Below are 24332 nucleotides of genomic sequence, written 5' to 3'. Positions count from 1 at the left end.
TCCAAATTAGTAAAAAATAATAGTATGACCAGTGCCAAGAAGTTCTTCCAACAAAATGATTAACACATGGAATGGAATGGTGGAGCATGATCACGTTCCACAGTTTAGGATGAAGCAAACATCAAGCATTTCTGGTTGGATGAATTAGAATGGTCCAAAAAGACCTACCCTCGTCGAAATCTTCATGATTTTGTGATTTGTGATAATAGGTGTGGTCCCAGGGAAGGGATTTTTAAAAAAATATACATCCTTATCCACATCATGTCAGTTTTGTATATGGATGTCACGAAGCCTTCTTAAAGCCCTTCAAGATTGGATAGATGTTCTCAAATGCTTCATAGATCTCTGAACGTACTTTGGCACCTGCAGATAAACAAACATTTTTAGCTCTTCGTTCTGAGTATATATCAAGGTGCCAAACATTAAAAAGGCATCTCACACCAAATCTATCACACAACAATGTCAAGTTTTCAGCAAGTTCTGTGCTAATATACACAGTTGGCCCTTTGGAATGCACATTTTTTTGTGCAGCACTGCAGTGATGGTGCTATTAACAGCAATAATCATTTATTGAAGCTAAAATGCGGAAAAATATATCTGACAAGGGAAATTATGAAAGTACATTTATTCAAACAAAACAAAGCATTCATTTAAAAAAATCAGCTAATTTCCAGTAAAACATGATATTGTTCTATCAATATTTTCAAAATAGCATTTAAATTATTGAAGCAGTTTACTGATGAAATTAATATCTATAGATAACATATAGCTTAGTTATTGTGACACTATTAGTGATTTTTGAAAAGATTTATAGCTCAGGTTGACTTTCTGGATGGACGTTTGTTCGCTGAGCTGGAAGGTTTTGTTTTCAGACCTTTCGTAAGGATACAAGATAACATTATCAGTGAGCCTCCAGTGAAGTGCTGGTGGTATGTCCCACTTTCTATTTATGTGTTTAGGTTTTGGTGGATGGGTTATGTCATTTCCGTTTCTTTTTCTCAGGATGGAAGATGGGGTCCAAATCGATGTATTTATTGATAGAGTTCTGGTTGGAATGCCATGCTTCAAGGAATTCTCGTGCGTGTCTCTGTTTGGCTTGTCCTAGGATAGATGTGTTGTCCCAGTTAAAGTGGTGTCCTTCTTCGTCTGTATTTAAGGGTACTAGTGATAATGGGTCATGTCGACACACACATTCGTTTGGCCGAACTGGTCCTCATCCTTAATTTCTCCTTCGAATCCTCCCACTTCCTCCAGACCAAAGGGGTAGCCATGGGCACACGTATGGGCCCCAGCTATGCCTGTCTCTTTGTTGGCTATGTAGAACAGTTGATCTTCCGTAATTACACCGGCACCACTCCCCACCTCTTCCTCCGCTACATTGAGACTGCATTGGCGCCACCTCGGGCACCTGCGAGGAGGTTGAGCAATTCATCAACTTCACCAACACATTCCACCCTGACCTTAAATTTACCTGGACCATCTCTGACAACCCCCTCCCCTTCCTGGACCTCTCCATCTCCATTAATGACAACTGACTTGACACTGACATTTTTTACAAACCCACCGACTCCCACAGCTACCTGGATTACACCTCTTCCCACCCTACCTCTTGCAAAAATGCCATCCCGTATTCCCAATTCCTCCACCTCCGCCGTATATGCTCCCAGGAGGACCAGTTCACACCAGATGGCCTCCTTCTTTAGAGACTGCAATTTCCCTTCCCACGTGGTTAAAGATGCCTTCCAACGCATCTCGTCCATATCCCGCACCTCCGCCCTCAGACCCCACCCCTCCAACCGTAACAAGTGGGTGGCACGGTAGCACAGTGGTTAGCACTACTGCCTCACAGCGCCTGAGACCCGCGTTCAATTCCCGACTCAGGCGACTGACTGTGTGGAGTTTGCACGTTCTCCCAGTGTCTGCGTGGGTTACCTCCGGGTGCTCCAGTTTCCTCCCACAGTCCAAAGATGTGCGGGTCAGGTGAATTGGCCATGCTAAATTGCCCGTAGTGTTAGGTAAGGGGTAAATGTAGGGGTATGGGTGGGTTGCGCTTCGGCGGGTCGGTGTGGACTTGTTGGGCCGAAGGGCCTGTTTCCACACTAAGTCTAATCTAATCTAATCTAATCTAAAGAACACCCCTGGTACTCACCTTCCACCCTACCAACCTTCGCATAAACCAAATCATCTGCCAACATTTCCGCCACCTCCAAAAAGACCCCACCACCAAGGATATATTTCCCTCCCCACCCTTTTTCGCCTTCCGCAAAGACTGTTCCCTCCGTGACTACCTGGTCAGGTCCACGCCTCCCTACAACCCACCCTTCCATCCTGGCACCTTCCCCTGCCACCGCCACTGCAGGAACTGTAAAACCTGCGCCCAACCTCCCCCCTCACCTCCATCCAAGGCCCTAAAGGAGCCTTCCACATCCAAAGTTTTTCCTGCACATCCACTAATATCATTTATTGTATCTTTTGCTCCCGATGCGGTTTCCTCTACATTGGGGAGACTGGGCGCCTCCTAGCAGAGCGCTTTAGGAACATCTCTGGGACACGGCACCAATCAACTACACCGCCCCGTGGTTCAACATTTCAACTCCCCCTCCCACTCTGCCGAGGACATGGAGGTCCTGGGCCTCCTTCACCGCCGCTCCCTCACTACCAGACGCCTGGAGGAAGAATGCCTCATCTTCTGCCTCGGAACACTTCAACCCCAGGGCATCAATGTGGACTTCAACAGTTCCTCATTTCCCCTTCCCGCACCTCACCCGAGTTCCAAACTTCCAGCTCAGCACTGTCCCCATGACTTGTCCTACCTGCCTAGCTCCTTTTCCACCTATCCATTCCACCCTCTCCTCCCTGACCTATCACCTTCATCCCCTCCCCCACTCACCTATTGTATTCTATGCTACTTTCTCACCACTCTCACCCTCCTCTAGCTTATCTCTCCATGCTTCAGGCTCTCTGCCTTTATTCCTGATGAAGGGCTTTTGCCCGAAACGTCGATTTCGCTGCTCCTTGGATGCTGCCTGAACTGCTGTGCTCTTCCAGCACCACTAATCCAGAATGCCCTTTTGTGGTTAGTTGATGTTCATGTATCCTGGTGGCTAGTATTCTGCGTGTTTGTCTCTTGTGGTGTTTGTCTGAGAAAAAGACCTGGAAATGACATCACCCACCCAAAAAGAAACTTAAAACACAAAGAAAGTGGGACATATCACCAGCGCTTCACCAGAGGCTCACTGATGATGTTACCCAGTATGGTGACAAAACATTTGAAAACAAACCTTCCAGCTCAGCCAGCAAACCTACATCCAGAATGTCAACCCGAGTTACAAATCTTTCCAAAAATTGCTAACACCTATGGGCACAACACACTAAAACTGGTCTGAAGATGGGAAACCAACATCATCCGCGAACAGCTGTATTCCTGCATGAATGCCTAAGGAAACAGGTACGACCAAAATATCTTAAATACAAACCTCCACTCAACACCCCACTCACCAAATGAATAGCAGAACAAAACGGCCACAGAATGCTTTGAGAAATGATTAACAATGTATTTATGGAGTTGGTTGCAGGCAATCAGGAAACGTCGTTCCAAAAACCTTTTACTCACAAGCATGACAGACCATGAATGAATAGACACACTACAACAAGCCATAAGCATCAAACAGCAGCAAACACAGGAATTGAAGAAAATAGCCCTCCAGAAAAAACTAGACAAACTCTCACAAAAGAGCAACACAGAGACTTGGATAATATTTTTTTAAAAACATATCAGACCGACCTCTAACAGACACAAAAAGTTGTTCTCGTAAGCGGCTTAAAGTACAACCACAGAGACGCAGGCAAAAAAGGACTTCCTAGCAGCATTAGAATCAACACAGCCAACGGACTCTTAGAAGGAAGCAGACAGACCATGATACCAACATTAAGCAGGAAAAAGGAAGAAGAGAGTAGAAGGACTCAAAAGACAAAAACATTGTAATCCCACTTGGAAACAAAGGATGCATGACTGTCATTTTAAACAGAACAGACCGTGAGAAAGTGAACGCACTACTTGCAGATACTGACACTTTCCAACAGGTGGCGATAGACCCGACCCCACAACTAGGGAATCGAATCACAGTCCGACTCAAAAAAAACTTAAGAAATCTGGAGAATTAAACAAGATGGACTTCCCAATAAAATGAAACCAGAGGAATCCAAAACACCATGCTTCTACGGACTATCCAAAGTAGACAAACCAGAAGCCCCCCCCTCAGACCCATAGTCTCACTATCTGGAACACCAATGTTCAGACAAGCAAGGGAACTCCACCAAAGACTAAAACACTTAGTAGAAGACTCACGCCACTCCATTCACTCCACCCAAGAATTCCTGAACACCAAAAAAAACCATGATAGAAGAGGATGAAATAATGATCTCTTTTGATGTAACAGCCCTGTTCACATCCATTAACATCAACCTGGCCAAAGAAACACTGACTACAAGAACTAAAGACAAAACACCAGACAGCGCCAATCTCATCAGCAAAGGTAACATCATCAAGCTAGTGGACCTGTGATGAAGGGCTTATGCTCAAAACGTCGAATTCTCTATTCCTGAGATGCTGCCTGGCCTGCTGTGCTTTGACCAGCAATACATTTGCAGCAGACCTGTCCCTTACCACCCACTTCATATTCAATAATAAGACCTACAAACAAATCAATGGAACACCCTTAGGATCACCAATATCAGGGTTCCTAGCAAAAGCAGTTGTGCAGAGACTCAAAAACAGTTCTCCCAACCATCCAATCCAAACTTTGGTTCCACTAATTGGATGACACCTTTGTCATCACTAAATGAAACAAATTAGAGAACCTACAACACTACCAATAATATCCTCATTGGCATAAAATTCACAGAAGCAGGAGGACGAGGAGGAGGACAAGGAGGAGGAGGAAACAGCAACAAACTGCCATGACTAGATGTCACAGTAGAGCGAACACTCAATGGGGAACTTCAAGCCTGCGTCAACAGGAAAACATCACATACGGACCAAATACTGGACTACTCCTAACACCCACAAATGAAGCTGCATTAGGACATTATTTCAATGAGCCACCACACACTGCAGCATCAAGGAACTAGGAAGAGCAGATGAGAAATACCTACAGCGTATTCAAGAAGAACAGGTATCCAATAAACATAGTCTGCCAATTCTTCAGCATGAAACCCAAAACAAGCAGACAACACGTCTAGAAACCCTAGATGCTTTACCCTACAAAGGCATCTCAAAAATGATCTCCAGACTACTCAGACCTATGGGCATCACGGTAGCCCACAAACCTACCAACACACTTAAACAGTGACTAATGAACTTTAAAGAACCCATATAAAACAACAAGAAAAACAAATGTCATTTATAAAATACCTTGCAAGAACTGTAACAAACACTACATTGGACGAACAGGCAGAAAGCTAGCCACCAGGGTACATGAATATCAACTAACTACAAAAAGACATGACCCATTATCTCTAGTATCCTTACATTCAGATAAAGGACACCACTTTGATTGGGACAACACATCTATCCTAGGACAAGCCAAACTAGAGACGCACAAGAATTTCTTGAAGCATGGCATTCCAACCGGAACTCTAGCAATAAACACATCGATTTAGACCTCATCTACCATCCTCCGGAGAAAAAGAACTGGAAATGACATCACCCACCTAATGAAAACTAAACAAAAATAGAAAGTGGGACATACCACCAGCACTTCACTGGAGGCTCACTGATGTTACCTCTTACAGTGATGAAATGTCTGAAAACAAACCTCCAGCTCAGCGCGCAAACTTACATCCAGATTGGGAGGACTTTGTCCAGTTACTTAGATGAGAAACAGAGACAGCATGTTTGCTTCAATTACTGAAATGATTTCTGCTACTGGCACTTTATAGTCAGTCATTGCAAACATTTCCTGAATAATTATGCAAAGTGGACATTTTCCTAAAATCTGTAGTTTCCTTTCCTCATAAAATTTCGAAAATAGAAAAATAGGCCAATGCATTCTGCCTGCATAGGTACTAATCTAAAAACTAATATCTGAAACAATTGGTTTACATCAGAAAGGTTGAATGAGTAATTTGATTGCGGAACTTAGAAAAATAAAGTTGATTAATCTTTAAAATAAATTGGATACATAGATAAAAGTTTAACGATTATTGTTAACAAGTTCACGGCACTAAAAAAAAGGTACTTAATTATGGTTACTGACTGCCTAACTACATAATGAGCTTGGAATAGAAGCATTTTTGATGAATAGATATAGTTTCAACAGTTTAAATAAATAACAAAATTCAAATTACATGCTGATCAACAACAGTCGCAAAAATTGAAGAGACCAACATGAAAATAGATATTAAACAAATTTGTTTTTACCTGTCAAAACAACCTTGCCAGAGACAAATATTAGCAGAACAATTCTTGGTTTGACCATCCTGTAAATGAGACCTGGGAACAATTCTGGTTCATAGCTGGAAAATGAAAGATTGTTGCATTAAATTGTAAATACAAGTAGAGCTGGTCACTCATCTTGGGTCTAAGCTGAGATCCATTCAGCAGCAAAACAATAGCAGTTAAGTACATTCCTACATTGGTACTTGCTAACTGGATTATCCTACAATGACTTCATTCTCAAATAATTTTGGATAAAATTATCAACACGATGAAAACGATGTTTTTCTGAAGTCACTTAATAATAGCTGGAGGCCACTTTACTGTATTTTCAAATTTGCCATGCTAAAATACAATAATTTTATTTCACCTTGTCTTCAAGCAGATGCTCATGCCCATTGAACTCTGATGTTTCTGAAGCAATATCCTGATCTGAAGAACATCCAAAGCACTGTGACTTGTCAACATCAAAATAGAAGAAGGTTAAGGTTCTGTCACTTTTATGCCCTGCTTTGCAATCACTCCTGGAGGAGGCCTTGAGATACCACTCTTGGCTGACAATATGATGCTTCCAAACCAGTGTGAGAATACGGATTTAAAATTGTGATCAAGCAATTCAATAAATATGTACATGCGTATATAGATACATGCAAAAATTTAGCATTCAATCAGAAAACGTCACTTCAACAGTCACATTCAATCCATGGCCTGATATTGGCCGTCTTTTATACATTGCACTATGTGGCAAAATAATAATGGGCAGAAACCACTGATTCAGTAGCCTAAATGGATTAGATCAAGTGACTACAGTCTGTTGACTGACCCCAGAACAGGATTCTGGATCAGTGGTGCTGGAAGAGCACAGCAGTTCAGGCAGCATCCAACGAGCAGCGAAATCGACGTTTCGGGCAAAAGCCCTTTATCAGGACCCCAGAACACTCCACATTAGAATGCTATCACTAACTTCAAATAAAAACTCACATATCCATCTGCAGAAGTGTAATCCAAAATGCTCTGCAGAAACATATGTCTGACCTGCATGCATATTTATACATATAACAGTGTGCGTCATGGCCAGCATGAATGGCAACAAAATTATGTTGCTGCACAGCCCATATGCCGTCAGTTGGTTCTTACCTTGAAGCAGCTCAGGAACTTTAAACCATTTAGAAATTAACCAGACCAAGCCACTTCAAAAATTAAGTGTGTAAGGGTCCAAAATGGATTAAATATTAAGTATAACAACAACAACAACAACAACAACAACAACAACAACAACGTGTTTACTTGAAAAAAGAACATTTGTAGATATTTAGGTGAAAAATAGAATTATAATCAACTGCATGGAGACTTAAAATATTTTCAAAACTGATGTACTTTTACTCCTTATCTCATTTGGTCACATTAGAGCATGAAGTTTTACTGTTACAACGATACTCGCTTTTCTCAAGTATTTGGTTCAAAAGTCCATTATTCATATGTGATATGGCAAGAAACAAACTTACATTTATATAGTGCCATAGACATCTTTGGGATGTATCATTTGTTTCTCAGCCAATACTTGACTTTGAATTGCAGAAACATTCTTTTACTCTTCATAACAAATGAGATATGGTTTATTTTGGTAGTGTTGGTTCATCTGAGACAGAGAATATCTGATCTTCAATTGGTGCCATGGGATATTTTAAATTCAGCTGAACAGATGTTTTACAACTTAGGTTATTCACTTAAGTCTGTCATAAAACCTGAACCCACATTGTCTCTCTCAAAACTAATTTGTTACTATAGAATTAGCATTAACATGGAATTTGATAAATCCAGCCACAAATGGATGTTCACAGACAGCAACCAATATTTTGTTTTTAAAAACTAAATTAAAAACAAGGTGTTGAGAAGAGATGGGCTTCACCTAAGACAAAATGGAACGAATCTTCTGGTTGAGAGATAGTAAATAGAGTAGTGGGGATGGATTTAAACTTGTAAGGCAGCAGTGAATGTTGACTAATGGGTGCAGTAATGGAAATATCAGTGAGGGCAATAGAGAGAAAATACACAACGGAGAACAGGAAGTGAGAGAAGGCTCAAGTGTTGACAGTGAACAAAGAAATTGTTGCCTCCCAATTGGCAAGACTTAAGGGCAACGTTAAATCGTATGTATGTATGTAAATACAGAGTATAGTGAATAAAATTGAATAAATATAGTAAATAAAGCAGAATTTGCTGCAGGGGGATTTGGCATAGTAGCATTGACCAAAATATGGCTCAAGGCAGAATAGGACTGGATACATAACATTGGAGGTTATTATTTTAGTAGAAATAGGGTGGCTAACAAAGATAGTGTAGCAATCTTGGTCAAAGATAGTATGAAAGCACTTGAACAAATACAGTTCCTGAATGAGAATCTATATGGTTGGAGGTGTGACACATAAAGGAAGCAATGATCTTGTTTGGTATTTCTACTAGAGCTCCAAATAGTGGGGAGGAAGAAGAAGAGAGCATTTGTAGGCATATTGTGGAAACCTGCAAGACAAGTATTTGTGACAGTTGGTTATTTCAATTGCCCTAGGGTAGAATGGGGGGGGGGGAGAGCGGAGGCAGAGTTGGGCACAGAAGGGGAGAAATGTCTGCAATGTGTCTCAGAAAACTTTCTGGACAGTCCATTTCCAGTCCTACCAGGAGGAAGTGGTGTTGGATCTGGTTCTATGCAATGAGGCTCATGAAGGAGAGAACATTGGCATGGTGGAGCATTTGGGAAATAATGATCATACTAGAATAGCATTCAATATTAAATTGGAAAAAGGATTAAAACAAAAAATAAGACAAGGATTAAGATCCCAGGCTTTTTCAAGGTCATGTCATGTCTGGTAAATTTAATAGTTCATTGACAAAGTGGCACATGTAGTGGATGAGCGTAATGCTGTGTATGTGGTATATTTGGCCTATCAAAAAGGATTTGCAACATTCACATGGCATGTTGGTTAGCAAATTAGAACTGCTTGGTATTGATGGGTCCTTGGCCATATGGATTAGAGATAGGAACCAGACAGTAGGTATAGTTGGGCATTTCTTGGACTGGAGAGGAGATCAGTGGTGTTCTCCAAGGATCAGTGATAGGAGCCTTGCTTTTTATGATCTGTAAACTATTTGGAGATGGCCAAAATATCTACATTTGCAGGTGATACTAGGCTAGGAAGCATAATGAATTCTGAGGATGACCCTGAGCAACCTCAGAGAGATAATAAGTTGGCTAAATGGGCAAACACCAGGCAGTTAAATTTCAGTGCCGAGAAACAGGAGGTAATGCATTCTGACAGATGAAAAATGAAGAGACAATACAGGCTCAATGGGGAGTACAGGAGCAGAGGGACCTCGGAATTCTCTGAAGGAAGCCTGACAAGTTAAACCAGTTGTTGAGAAGACATTTAGGATCCTTGGGTTCATAAATAGTAGCACAAAGTATAAGGGAAATAAAGTGGTGCTAATCCTCTATAAATCATTGGTCAGATCACTGTTGTTTTCAGTTCTAGTCACCTTATTCTTGAAAGTATAGGATAGTGAAGGCGGCATTTGGTATGCTTTCCTTCATTAGTCAGAGCATTGAGTACAGGAGTTGGGAGGTCATGTTGCAGCTGTTCAGGACATTGGTTTAGGCACTGTTGGAGTATTGTGTGCAATTCTAGTCTCCTTCCTATCAGAAAGATGTTGTGAAACTTGAAAGGGTTCAGAAAAAATTTACAAGGATGTTGCCAGGGTTCAAGGATTTGAGCTTAGGGAGAGGCTGAATAGGCTGGGACTGTTTTCCCTGGAGCGTTGTAGGCTAAGGGATGACCTTAAGGATGGTTTATAAAATCATGAGGGACATGGATAGGATAAAAAGGATTTTTCCCTAGGTGATGGAGTTGAGAACTAGAGGGCATAAATTTAGGGTGAGAGGGGAAGGATATGAAAGGGACCTAATGGACAACGTTTTCACAGAGGGTGGTAGGTGTATGGAATGAGCTGCCAGAGGAAGTGGTAGAGACTAGTATAATTACAGCATTTAAAAAGGCATCTGGATGGTTATGAGTAGGCAGGGTTAAGAGGGATATGGGCCAAGTGCTGGCAAACAGTTCTAGATTAGGTTAGAATATCTAGTCGGCATGGATGAGTTGGATCAAAGGGTCTGTTTCCATACTGTATGCCTCTATGACTATAACTCTATTTAGGACGGATATTGAACCTTAGAGAGAGAGTGCACAAAGGAGAATGGTACCAGTACTGAGAGATTTTAGATAGTAGGAAAGATTAGAGAGAAATTGATTTGATTCTTCGTTGCAGGGAAAATTAAGTGGTGATCTTATTGACATGTTCAAAATTGTAAGCAATTTCACAGGGTAAAGAAGGATATTCTTTTCTACTGGTTGGTATGTCATTAGCTAGGAATCACAATTTCAAGATTGTCAGAGAGCCAAAAGTCAGATTTACTCAGTTATTAGGATTTGGAATCTGCTGCCTGGTAGAGTGGTGTTAGAATGGGGAGCTTTCCTCTAACTGGAGTCATACCTAGCACAAAAATAGTTGTGGTTATTGAAAGGTAATTTTCTCGGTACTAGGACATTGCCCTGAGAAACTCCTGCAGCAATGTCAAGTCCAATCATCTCCAGCTGCCTCACGTATGGTCTTCCTTATATCAAGTACTACACTGTCAACATTTGGTAAAGCAGGACCAGAGAGCCAATGGCAATTAGAGAATGAAATTCTGTCAGTAAATGTTAAAACGTTATACACTGTCAAAGTTGTCAACACACGTGTCAACCTTTGAACCTCAAAAAAACCATCTTGAAACAGAGTTTGACATATACAGAACAAAGTGAACCATCAGTGTAGATGGCCACCATTTTGAAATAACAATGTAAAATGCAAAGAGAGGGTTTTTCTTAAATTATTATGCATCTTCTCAACACAGGTAGTATCATTGCTAGATCTCTCATAGCCAGTTGTAGGATTCTGATAAGTAAAGCATGCATTTGTGCAATGAAAAATCGAAACTACTAATGAGAGTAGCATGTCATAGCAAAAAAAGATAGTGGAGTTGACTTAAATGCCAAATATACGCAAAACACAATGTATAGTTATGGTATTCCCAACATAACCTAGAATCACCTCAATTTCAAGCCTGTAAGAAATGGGTAAGTGGATGTAATTTCACATAAAAAGTTAGGAGAAACAATAAGTGACTGAATTGAAATTTGATATCTGCACATAATCTGAACACACAAAATAGGAAAATATTTTCTTGGCTATAAATTCCATGATACTAATTAGAATACTTCAGTCTGTCTTAGAATCCTGTGAAGATCAATGTTTGAGAGAAGATTTGGAGCTCGGGTGCTCGTTGTAGTGGTTCTGTTTGCCGAGCTGGGAATTTGTGTTGCAGACGTTTTGTCCCCTGTCTAGGTGACATCCTCAGTGCTTGGGAGCTTCCTGTGAAGCGCTTCTGTGATCTTTCCTCCGGCATTTGTAGTGGTTTGAATCTGCCGCTTCCGGTTGTCAGTTCCAGCTGTCCGTGGCAGTGGTCAGTATATTGGGTCCAGGTTGATGTGCTTATTGATTGAATCGGAGGATGGGTGCCATGCCTCTAGGAATTCCCTGGCTGTTCTCTGTTTGGCTTATCCTATAATAGCAACATGAATTCGACTGGGACAACATTACTATTATAGGGCAAGCCAAACAGAACAGCTGATGGCTTACATCTTAAGTTTTTATAAAAGGTGACTAGAGATGGTGAACAGTGAATTTGGTTATTCAGAATGCCCTAGATTTAGAATGCTTCTTGATTGGAAATGTAAAATTTGTAATCCTGGTATTCAAAAATAAGGTGTCAGAAACAGAATTTCAGGCCACAGCCTGAGATCAGTAGTGAGAACAGTGCTAAGATCTATTATTAGGATACTTTAAAAATTTTATTAAATAAGTTGGCATGAATCTACAGAATGGAAGTTAATTCTAACATTTTTCCAGTCTATTTGAGTTTGAAGTTGTAAGTGACAAGGCACATCAGGGGAACCCTGTAGATATGTACTTGCAACTTCAAAATTCATTTAATAAAAGGCAGTACAAAAGAGGCTATTATACAAAAAAAGGGCTCCTGGGACTGGGGACAATATTAACATGGATTGAGGATTGGTTACAAACAAGCTGACCAAGTACAAATAGCAGATTATTTATAGAATGACAAATTACTGCAAGATTCAAAGCTTGGGCGTCAGGTACTTGCACTCCAGGAACATATCAATGACTTGACTAAGAGATGATTTGTGTGTTGGTTGATGATACAAAGACAAGTGGAGAATAAGCTGTAGGTTGGATGCAAAGGAGCTTCAGAAAGGGATGTTGACAGATTTAAAGAATTGGCACAAAGATGGCAGAATAAACATCAAATTGTATGAAGTTAAAGTCACCGTCAATCACCTCTTTTTACTGACAATGTAACCTGTAATCTTCTGGGACTAATGTGAACTTTCACTTTTTCTAGATTTGCAGAGATTTTTTAAGTTTATTGATACTGTCTTGCAGTATAATTGGAGTTAAATTATTCATCGCATTAGAAACAAGAGTTTAAAAAAACAAAAGCAAATTGCTGTGCTTAGCAATATATGTGTTTTATATATGTGGTGACGAAGAGACTGAATCATCCAGAAGGTCAGGCAGATCAAGGTGCTGTTAGTTAAGCAGTTTTGAAAAATAATCGGGCTACAAAAAAGCTCTAAAGTCTTTTAGAAGAAATCTCCAAAGGCTGAGCATTCCTAGAAGCTGAAAGTATAGAAAATCCACAACTTGTTTAGAGAGTTTCAGTAAGAAGAAAGCTCCAGAAACCAATTACATCAAAGCCAACTAAACAACAGACTTTAAAGTGAGAGTGTCTGTCAAGTTGCCATTGAGGATAAAAGGGTTGTATCTTTGTTTCTGATATTTGTTATAAGAGCATTTCAAATTCTCTAATATATTGTAAAAGAGTTTGTCTTTTCCCTTGTGTAATGACCTTTGGCAACCTCTTCAGAATATGTTCAGTGACTGAACAGCAGAGTCAACAAATAGCTAAAATAAAAAAAACTTATAGTCTAGTGAGCTAGGTTTTACGCTGGGATCTAACATGTCCAAGATTAGCATCAAATGGGATCACAGCATAAGAAGACATTGCTATATTATTTCAAAAGCTGGAAATGCCTTAATTAAACAACCTATTGTAATTACAGAAAGACCCTAAATGATCCAAAGGAAAATGGCCTTGAATTGTAGAGCTCTGCTTTACAGTGTGGGAACAATAACAAGTGTAATAAACAGAAACAAAATCTGAAGGACTTCAGTAACCATTTACTACAGAAACCCTGGTTCACCTCAAAAAAGCTAAAAAAAAGGCAATATATTGTTTATTTCTGAGTTAAACATGTATAAGGCTAGGCCATAAAATGGGGCTCAAAATTATACATGTGATATAGGGTTGCAGAAAGCATTCTTCGATTTCTTTCAACAATCCAGATGTTAAAAACCTGCTGCTTGGAAACATAAGTAGGATTGCAAATTGAATTCAAATGCCAATCTAAAGTTCAATTTTTATGCAGATTAGCAAAGTCACAAGTACTCAATTTCTTTCTTTTGCTCAAATAATTTGGCACAGAACTCAAAAATACTTGTAAAAACCCAACTAACTGTAGTTGTCCTCTCCAAAAGAAGGCACTCTGAAAAGGAGGCCTTAGTAGAACATGCAACCTCTGCATTCAAAAGTGAACAAACATGGCATAACTAACTATATTTATAACAAATGCATTCAAGAAGGTGAAGAGCAATGAAAGTGCCAAGTGATACATTATGGGTTTTTAATTCATAGGATTACTTTCAGCATCAACTATCTCACTAACGGAAATACTTTAATCATCTTGGCTTGGATCAATGCAACTGGTTTGAAACATTCATGCAGATTTTGTTTTAGAAAAGTGTGTAGTTGATCTTTGAAATTTAGTTGTACTGACGAAGTATAAAATTATCTAAATTCAGATTAAACCCTAATCTTCTATCACCAGTAGTCTTGCCAACCTTCATTGCTCCCATTTCTCCAAGACATGAAAATCCTTGTCATGAATTAATGACTTGCCCGCCCATTTATAGAAATAACGGTTTCTTAATGCCTGCATGCTTCACTCTGGGCTACTATGCGTCCTCCAAACTAAATTTGCATTACAACTGGAATGTTCTCTCCAAATCAGTCTTGCCTTGTTATCGATGTTCAACACTTACCTTGGATTACAAATACATTCATCCCAAAATCTGCCCTCCATGTCTAGTTCTTCCCCCATTCCAACACCCCAAGTAGTGTTAAGGCATTTTACTGTAGAAAATGAGCAATAGAAATGCATGTTCTATTAATTTCAAACCTCAAAGTCCACTGTTGAAAATTGCTATTCATTGGACCTACTTAAACCTACAAAACATTACAGTAGATTCAAATAAACTATAATATCTTTCAAAACAAAAAAATGTTGAAATCAAAAATTAATAAAGAAATGAAATTGAACCATTTAAGTCTGAAATGGACAAGAAAGCCAGTCCTGGAGTATTCTGTACCTGCTGAATTGCTGGTGGGTCAGAACCAACCCTTCTAATCTGATGGGAAATTTCACATCACAACTTCCAACCATGTTTTGGATTTTAAAATCAAGAAACTTCGCTGGAAATCCGAGTTTCTGAACAACACGTGCATATTTCCTTGCTGCTAATCGAGACTGTTCTTCACTGTTAGGTTGAAGAAAAGAGATGCCTGTTAATTAAAATCATGGACATACATCCTGAATAACCTTCCACAAATTGTGTCGAACTTCAGTGTTTCAAAACAGAAACAAGATATTATACCTTTTGGCTCCAGTGCAAACCATCTTGCCTGAACTGAAGATTAGCGCTGTCGTTCTAGGCTCTCTTATTCGCATTATCACTGCAGCAAACCGCTATGAAGCACAAGTTAGAACAAACTTAGGTCTAGGTGATAAACAATCTACGTCTTTAATACCAGATTGTAAATACTTTTTAACTGCTGCAAAAAAAAAGTACTTTGACCCAAACTCATGAAAAGTCGACAAAATAAAATTGAATGCTGCAGATAAGAAATAATTACATTTGGATACATAGTTTAAAGATGAGGGATCTCCTTTCTAAGGTTTGATAAGGAGCCACTTTCTTTCTCTCAGAGCATTGTCAATTTATGGAATTCTCTTGCTTGGAGGTTGGGTCATTGAATATATTCAAGGCTGAGTTAGACAGATTTTTGATTGTCAAGGCACAGGGACACACAGAAAATGGAGGTTGAGGCTACAAATCAGATCAGCCATGCTTTCACCAAATGGCAAAACAGGCTTGAAGTATTGAATGGCCTACTCCTGCTCACAATTTTCACATTTTTGTGTATGTTGGAAAGGAATCCCACATAATTGGAATACACAAAGTGAACATAAATTATAGCACCCTCTTTTATTTATTCTTAAATCTGCTGAATCAACCATTTTGACTCAACATTATATGGTACACTGCACCCCTACATACTTCTCTATGGATACCAAAATTTATTTATTTTTTAAATTCATTGGATGTAGGCATCACTACTAGGCCAGCATTCATTGCCCATCTACTCTCAATCTCCCTCAGTTGAGCAAAAGGGCAGTAGATATCTCAAAGCTCATCCAAGTCACCGTTATTCATGAGGCAGTCTTGACTGCTAGCTCAATCAAACTACATAAAAGGGCAAGGACAATGGTTCAAATATTGTCCCAAATCTCTATTTTCCTCATTTAGAATGAGGTAGTTAATGGTGTTTGAGGTGGAATCTCTGCCTGTTATTTTCTAGATTCTGGTGACTATCCCAACCAGAAATGGATAGTTGAAGTAAATCAGTGCAGATTAGAGATAAGATATGTTCTTTGCACAATGTTTAATGTTCCTTGGTTTTATCAAGAAATAATTACAAACCTATTCCTAAATGCCTGTCAATGGTACCCAAAATGGCCATAAAAGGGGGGGGGGGGCAAGTCTCAAACCAGAGAACCTATGAACTTCAAATTTTCAGCATCTCTAATGGCCTAGCCAAGACCAAAAACTCACAAAATCAAATAAACATTCTCAGTCATACACCTTAAACTTGTACTGTAATCTTTTCTGATCCATTAGGAAAAATGTTCTGAATTTACCTTTCCTATAATATAATACATGCGAGTCAGTTGTATTTGCTACCTAGGATCAAGGGTAATATTTTGCCATCATCTAACTTGTAAATAATGCAGTGGATTAGAAAAAAAGTTTTTACTTTTTTAATCTGATTTAACAGGATGCAAGATTGAAGTTCTTAGTGATGGGAAAAAAAATGAATTAACACATGAAACATTAATACCCTGTTTGAAGAATTACCTTTGGATTATATTCAGCATTTCTTGCACATAAAGCTATTCTCTTCAGGTCCAATTTGCAGGCCAAATTAACAGTGGAAACAATATTTCTGTGGAAAAAAATAAAGAAACCTAAAAGGTTACGTACTCTAAATCTGCACAAGCATTTTGAACTGTTGTACCCAAAAGACAAGAACGCAAATTTCTAACTAAACTGATTGTTAGTGTACTTCAAATCTCTTCCACTCATTTACAGGCAGGTGAACACTCAAAAAGGGCAGATTGCAAACTTTAGCCTCTTTAGGATTAGAGGCAGGTCAGAGACATTCATTAGATTTATTCAAAGATGAAAGGCTTGTTTTACGAGGAGGGATTGAACAGTTTCAGCCTGTACTCACCAGAAGTTAGAAGGATGAGAAGAGATACAAGAGGAAACTGAATTGAGATTTAAAGATGCTAAAGGGGATTGATAAAGTAGGTGTAGAAAGAATGTTTCCTCATGTTAGGTGATCCAGAATGAGAAGTCAGGTTTAGGATAAGGGGAAGCAGATTTAAAAGAGAGATACGGAGGAATTACTTCTCTTAAAGGGTCGTGAATCTGTGGCTTTCACTACCCCAGACTGCGGCAACATTAAAAATCCATTTCAAATTTATTCAATTAGTTATGGGAGCGGCAGGAAAGTGAAGTTGAGGCAGTGCTGAGATCAGTCATGGTTGTATTGAAATACAGAACAGGCACAAGAGGCTGAATTACCAACTCCTACTCAGAGTGCTGAAGTTCTTGTCAACATAGGTTATTTAGATTAACACATTTCCCAGTATTGAAGATTGACAAAGTTCCTACTAGGTGAAACTTCAATTCTCTTAAGTCGACCCAGTGATACCAATCCAGGGGCTTGGCCAAGCACAGCCAGTGGGGATGGTCAGAGTCGCAATCCTGCACGGAGCCAAATATTGGACAGCACGCTATTTGACTTGACTCTTTCCATTTTCCATTTTCCTCTTTGAAGGAGAGGGAGGAAGATATGAAAGGAGAAGAAACTATGTGGTACAGCTCTTTCTTTGGTACAGATGTGTGAACGATTAGACAGCACAGAAGGCATGCAGATTTAGTGGTACGTGACAACAAAGTGAGCAAAGATATTACAGGCAAGAATGAGACTGGTAGCTGGGAGACAGAAACATAGTCGTGCGACAATACATGATTTCAAAGGAGATTTGTTCTGTCCTGTTTCCCTTGAAGGCTGTTGTAAACCTGATGCTGAAGTCTTCTATCGAAAGCAGAGTAAATAGCTTTGTTTTTTTTAAAAAATGTAGACAAAAGAAACACAAGTGGGTAGAGTCAGGCTCACACAGACCCAGGGTTTAATACACAGTCAGAATCACACAGCATGGAAACAGACGCTTTGGACCAATCACTGGATCAGTGGTGCTGGAAGAGCACAGCAGTTCAGGCAGCATCCAACGAGCAGCGAAATCGACGTTTTGGGCAAAAGTCCTTCATCAGGAATAAAGGCGGTGAGCCGGAGCGTGAAGAGATAAGCTAGGGGAGGGTGGGGTGGGGAGAAAGTAGCATAGAGTCCAATGGGTGAGTACAAAGGAGATGAAGGTGATAGGTCAGGGAGGAGAGGGTGGAGTGGATAGGTGGAAAAGGAGCTAGGCAGGTCGGACAAGTCATGAGGACAGTGCTGTGCTGGAAGTTTGAAACTAGGATGAGTTGGGGGAAGGGGAAATGAGGAAGCTGTTGAAGTCTACATTGATGCCCTGGGGTTGAAGTGTTCAGAGGCGAAAGAGGAGGCGTTCTTCCTCCAGGCGTCGGGTGGTGAGGGAGCAGCGGTGAATGAGGCCCAGGACCTCCATGCCCTCGACAGAGTGGGAGGGGGAGTTGAAATGTTGGGCCACGGGGCGGTGTGGTTGATTGGTGCGGGTGTCTCGGAGATGTTCCCTAAAACGCTCTGCTAGTAGGCGCCCAGTCTCCCCAATGTAGAGGAGACTGCATCGGGAGCAACGGATACAATAAATGATATTAGTAGATGTGCAGGTAAAACTTTGATGGATGTGGAAGGCTCCCTTAGGGCCTTGGATAGAGGTGAGGGAGGAGGTGTGGGCACAGGTCTTACAGTTCCTGCGGTGGCAGGGGAAAGTGCCAGGATGGGAGTGTGGGTCGTAGGGGGGCGTGGACCTGACCAGGTAGTCACGGAGGGAACGGTCTTTGCGGAAGGCGGAAAGGGGTGGGGAGGGAAATATATCCCTGGTGGTGGAGTCTTTTTGGAGGTGGCGGAAATGTCGGCGGATGATTTGGTTTATGCGAAGGTTTGTAGGGTGGAAGGTGAGCACCGGGGTGCTCTGTCCTTATTACGGTTGGAGGGGTGTGGTCTGAGGGTGGAGGTGCGGGATGTGGACGAGATGCGTTGGAGGGCATCTTCAACCACGTGGGAAGGGAAACTGCGGTCTCTAAAGAAGGAGGCCAACTGGTGTGTTCTATGGCGGAACTATGGTGGTTGTGATATCTGGTCTGCTTGGACCAAAGTGTCTGTTTTCATGCTGTACAACTCTATGACTTTATGTCTTCTATATTCTCGTCCAAAGCATTTATAGAAATGACAAACCAAAGGGGATGCAGAACCTAATCCCCGTGGAACGCTGCTGGTGACAGGCCTCCAGTCTGAAAAGCATTTCAACTCTGTCTCCTGCCATTAAGTCAATTATGCATCCAATTGGTATTTTGCCCTGAATCCTATGTGACCCAACTTTACTGAATTAGTTTTGCTTTCAGTTGTTGAAGTTGTAGTTTTGGAATTGAAGCTGCTAGATATAGCTGTCTCTCTTGGGTTGCAAAAGTTTGAGTGGTCTCTCTGCTGCTAGCTTCATTCTTTCGATTTTTTTCCTCTCCTAGACTGGAGGAGGTAGAAAGAGAGAAATCTGTTTTGCTGTTTTTGCCTTTGCCAGTGATGTGTTTATGGGAAGCTGCTATTTTGAAATAGTTGAAGAAGAGTAGGAGAGTCACAGAGATGTACAGCATGGAAACAAGACTCTTCGGTCCAACCTGTCCATGCCGACCAGATATCACAACCCAATCTAGTCCCACCTGCCAGTGCCTGACCCATATCCCTCCAAACCCTTCCTATTCATATACCCATCCAAATGCCTCTTGAATGTTGCAGTTGTACCAGTCTCCACCACATCCTCTGGCAGCTCATTCCATACACATACCACCCTCTGCGTGAAAGAGTTGCCACTTAGGTCTCTTTTATATCTTTTCCCCTCTCACTCTAAACCTATGCCCTCTAGTTCTGGACTCCCCCACCCCAGGGAAAAGACTTTGCCTATTTATCCTATCCATGCCCCTCATAATTTTGTAAACCTACATAAGGTCACCCCTCAGCCTCTGACGCTCCAGGGAAAACAGCCCCAGCCTGTTCAGCCACTCCCTGTAGCTCAGATCTCCCAACCCTGGTAACATCCTTGTAAATCTTTTCTGAACCCTTTCAAGTTTCACAACATCTTTCCAATAGGAATATTGCAGTTGCCTAAGCAATGTCCTGGGAGAAAGTGAGGACTGCAGATGCTGGAGATCAGAGCTGAAAAAATGTGTTGCTGGAAAAGCACAGCAGGTCAGGCAACATCCAAGGATTAGGAGAATCGACGTTTTGGGCATAAGCCCTTCTTCAGGAATACATCCTATCATCATTTGTCATTTCCGCCACCTCTAAACAAACCCCACCACCAAGGATATATTTTCCTCCCCTATCAGCGTTCCGGAAAGACCACTCCCACCGCGACTCCCTCATCAGGTCTACACCCCCCACCAACCCAACCTACACTCCTGATACCTTCCCCTGCAACTGCAAGAAATGCAAAACTTGCGCTCACACCTTCCCCCTCATTTCCCTCCAAGGCCCCAAAGGATCCTTCCATATCCATCACCAATTCACCTGCACCTCCACACACATCATTTACTGCATCTGCTGCACCCGACGTGGCTTCTTCTACATTGGGGAGACAGGCCGCCTACTTGCGGAACATTTCAGAGAACACCTCTGGGACACATGCACCAACCAACCCAACCTCCCTGTGGCTGAACACTTTAACTCCCCCGTAAAAAATGAGGTCTGCAGATGTTGGAGATCACAGCTGCAAATGTGTTGCTGGTCAAAGCACAGCAGGTTAGGCACATCTCAGGAATAGAGAATTCGACGTTTCGAGCATAAGCCCTTCATCAGGAATAAGAGAGAGAGAGAGCCAAGCAGGCTAAGATAAAAGGTAGGGAGGAGGGACTAGGGGGAGGAGCGATGGAGGTGGGATAGGTGGAAGGAGGTCAAGGTGAGGGTGATAGGCCGGAGTGGGGTGGGGGCGGAGAGGTCAGGAAGAGGATTGCAGGTTAGGAGGGCGGTGCTGAGTTGAGGGAACCGACTGAGACAAGGTGGGGGGAGGGGAAATGAGGAAACTGGAGAAATCTGAATTCATACCTTGTGGTTGGAGGGTTCCCAGGCGGAAGATGAGGCGCTCCTCCTCCAGCCGTCGTGTAGTTGTGTTCTGCCGGTGGAGGAGTCCAAGGACCTGCATGTCCTCGGTGGAGTGGGAGGGAGAGTTAAAGTGTTGAGCCACGGGGTGATTGGGTTGGTTGGTTCCGTCGTCAGATCCACACCCCCCACCAACCCAACTTCCACCCCCGGCACCTTCCCCTGCAACCGCAGGAAATGTAAAACTTGCGCCCACACCTCCACACTCACTTCCCTCCAAGGCCCCAAGGGATCCTTCCATATCCGCCACAAGTTCACCTGTACCTCCACACACATCATCTATTGCATCCGCTGCACCCGATGTGGCCTCCTCTATATTGGTGAGACAGGCCGCTTACTTGCGGAACGCTTCAGAGAACACCTCCGGGCCGCCCGAACCAACCAACCCAATCACCCCGTGTCTCAACACTTTAACTCTCCCTCCCACTCCACCGAGGACATGCAGGTCCTTGGACTCCTCCACCGGCAGAACACAACTACACGACGGCTGGAGGAGGAGCGCCTTATCTTCCGCCTGGGAACCCTCCAACCACAAGGTATGAATTCAGATTTCTCCAGTTTCCTCATTTCCCCTCCCCCAACCTTGTCTCAGTCGGTTCCCTCAACTCAGCACCGCCCTCCTAACCTGCAATCCTCTTCCTGACCTCTCCGCCCCCACCCCACTCTGGCCTATCACCCTCACCTTGACCTCCTTCCACCTATCCCACCTCCATCGCCCCTCCCCCTAGTCCCTCCTCCCTACCTTTTATCTTAGCCTGCTTGGCTCTCTCTCATTCCTGATGAAGGGCTTATGCTCGAAATGTCGAATTCTCTATTCCGGAGATGCTGCCTAACCTGCTGTGCTTTGACCAGCAACACATTTGCAACTTTAACTCCCCCTCCCACTCTGCCAAGGACATGCAGGTCGTTGGCCTCCTCCATTGCCAGACCATGGCAATACGACGTCTGGAGGAAGAGCACCTCATCTTCCACCTAGGAACCTTCCAACCACAAGGGATGAATGTTGATTTCTCCAGCTTCCTCATTTCCCCTCCCCCCCACCTTATCTCAGTCCCAACCCTCTGACTCAGCACCGCCTTTGTGACCTACAATCTTCTTCCCGACCTCTCTGCCCCCACCCCCTCTCCAGCCTCTCACCCTCACCTTAACCTCCTTCCACCTATCGCATTCCCAACGCCCCTCCCCCAACTCCCTCCTCCCTCCCTTTTATCTTAGTCTGCTTGACAAAAAAAAGGATTCCTGAAGAAGGGCTTATGCCTGAAACGTCGATTCTCCTGCTCCTTGGATGCTGCCTGACCTGCTGCGCTTTTCCAGCAACACATTTTTCAGCAGTAACCAATGTCCTGTACAGCCACAACATGACCTCCCAACTCCTGTACTCAATACTCTGACCAATAAAGGAAAGCATACCAATCGCCTTCTTCACTATCCTACCTACCTGCAACTCCACTTTCAAGGAGCTGTGAACCTGCACTCCAAGGTCTCTTTGTTCAGCAACACTCCCTAGGACCTTACCATTAAGTGTATAAGTCCTGCTAAGATTTGCTTTCCCAAAATGCAGCACCTCGCATTTATCTGAATTAAACTCCATCTGCCATTTCTCAGCCCATTGGCCCATCTGGTCCAGATTCTGTTGTAATCGGAGGTAACCCTCTTCACTGTCCACTACACCTCCAATTTTGGTGTCATCTGCAAACTTACTAACTGCACCTCTGATGCTTGCATCCAAATCATTTATGTAAATGACAAAAAGTACAGGACCCAGCACCGATCCTTGTGGCACTCCACTGGTCACAGGCCTCCAGTCTGAAAAACAACCCTCCACCACCACCCTCTGTCTTCTACCTTAGAGCCAGTTCTGTCTCCAAATGGCTAGTTCTCCCTGTAATCCACGAGATCTAACTTTGCTAATCAGTCTCCCATGTCTCCTATGTTAACTATTTCAATAGAGTTAAAGTTCTGCCAATTTTTCTTTCTTTGTCATATTTTAACTGGTACAAGATTAAAGCAAGTTTTGCTGAAAGCCTAGGAGTTTGTTGAATCAACTCAGAGTCTCTTATATCTGGCTTTAAATAAACATTGGGTCTCGGCTATCTCCTTGATATGTCGAGGGAATTTGGGCTGATCCATAATAGCAGAGATAAAGTGAGCATAAGGTATCAGAGAGAAGATGGTGGCACTTGGTGCTTGCTGTGCATTCCTCCAGGCAGCTTAGACTTGGTTGACAATAATTGGACCAGGCTAGCATGATTTGGTGTCAGGTCCACTGTTGATCCCAGGGTAAGAAGTCTCGACTCTATACCATTCTGTTCACCAGGTCCTCAAGGTTTCTGTCTGCAATTCAGAGTGCCCAATCTTTCCTAGTTGACCACGTCGAGGACAATTACCCGAACCATGCAGAGTAGATTCACATTGCACACAGACAACAACTCTCACAACAACTGATATTGAGAGAATCTTTAAGATAGAGATAAATGAGGCACCAAACATGATAATAAAGAATGTTTTTTCTTGTTGAGTACAGGTAAAGCTTTAGGCATGAAGTAACAGAACAGAAGCTTTTGGAGAAACACAATTAGATTTGATTTAAAAAAAAATTGTGATCAGATATACATCAAAAAGTTACATTCCATTGACAGGAGATATTAACTACACATTTTGCTTCCTGGGAAACCAAAAAAAAAATGGAGACCTACAATTTCATGAAAACTCTCTTGAAAAATGAGAGAAATAACACCACATTTGCAGCAGAAACTGATGATTAGAAGTCTGGATTTAGACCAGTGATAGGAACAACTATTAATAAAGGCATATTAAAATCAGGAATTAAAATTTTCAAAAATCATCAGTAAACTAATAGAAAGTGTAATCAACAGTTCTATAAAGCAGCACCTGCTCAGCAATTGTCTGCTCAGTAATGTCCAATTTAGGTTCCACCAAGGCCACTGCACTCCTAACCTCATTACA

The 24332-nt window shown here is 41.9% G+C and overlaps 1 protein-coding gene across 1 annotated transcript; it reads right to left on the bottom strand.

The window, feature by feature from the left end:
• LOC132817899 (TATA-box-binding protein-like) lies at nt 1–24332 on the bottom strand. The gene is made up of 6 exons (XM_060828428.1): nt 24258–24332; nt 16865–16952; nt 15323–15414; nt 15038–15205; nt 6422–6516; nt 1–363 (listed from the first exon to the last, which is right to left on the bottom strand). Exons 1-6 carry the CDS (start codon nt 24326–24328, stop codon nt 284–286), a joined length of 594 nt encoding a protein of 197 aa, XP_060684411.1. The 5' UTR covers nt 24329–24332; the 3' UTR covers nt 1–283.

This window comes from Hemiscyllium ocellatum, chromosome 8 (genome assembly GCF_020745735.1).
Source record: "Hemiscyllium ocellatum isolate sHemOce1 chromosome 8, sHemOce1.pat.X.cur, whole genome shotgun sequence".
In the NCBI taxonomy this organism is placed as follows: domain Eukaryota; kingdom Metazoa; phylum Chordata; class Chondrichthyes; order Orectolobiformes; family Hemiscylliidae; genus Hemiscyllium; species Hemiscyllium ocellatum.
The sequence above is the reverse complement of the archived record's forward strand: the minus strand, read 5'-3'. Positions and strand labels throughout refer to the sequence as shown.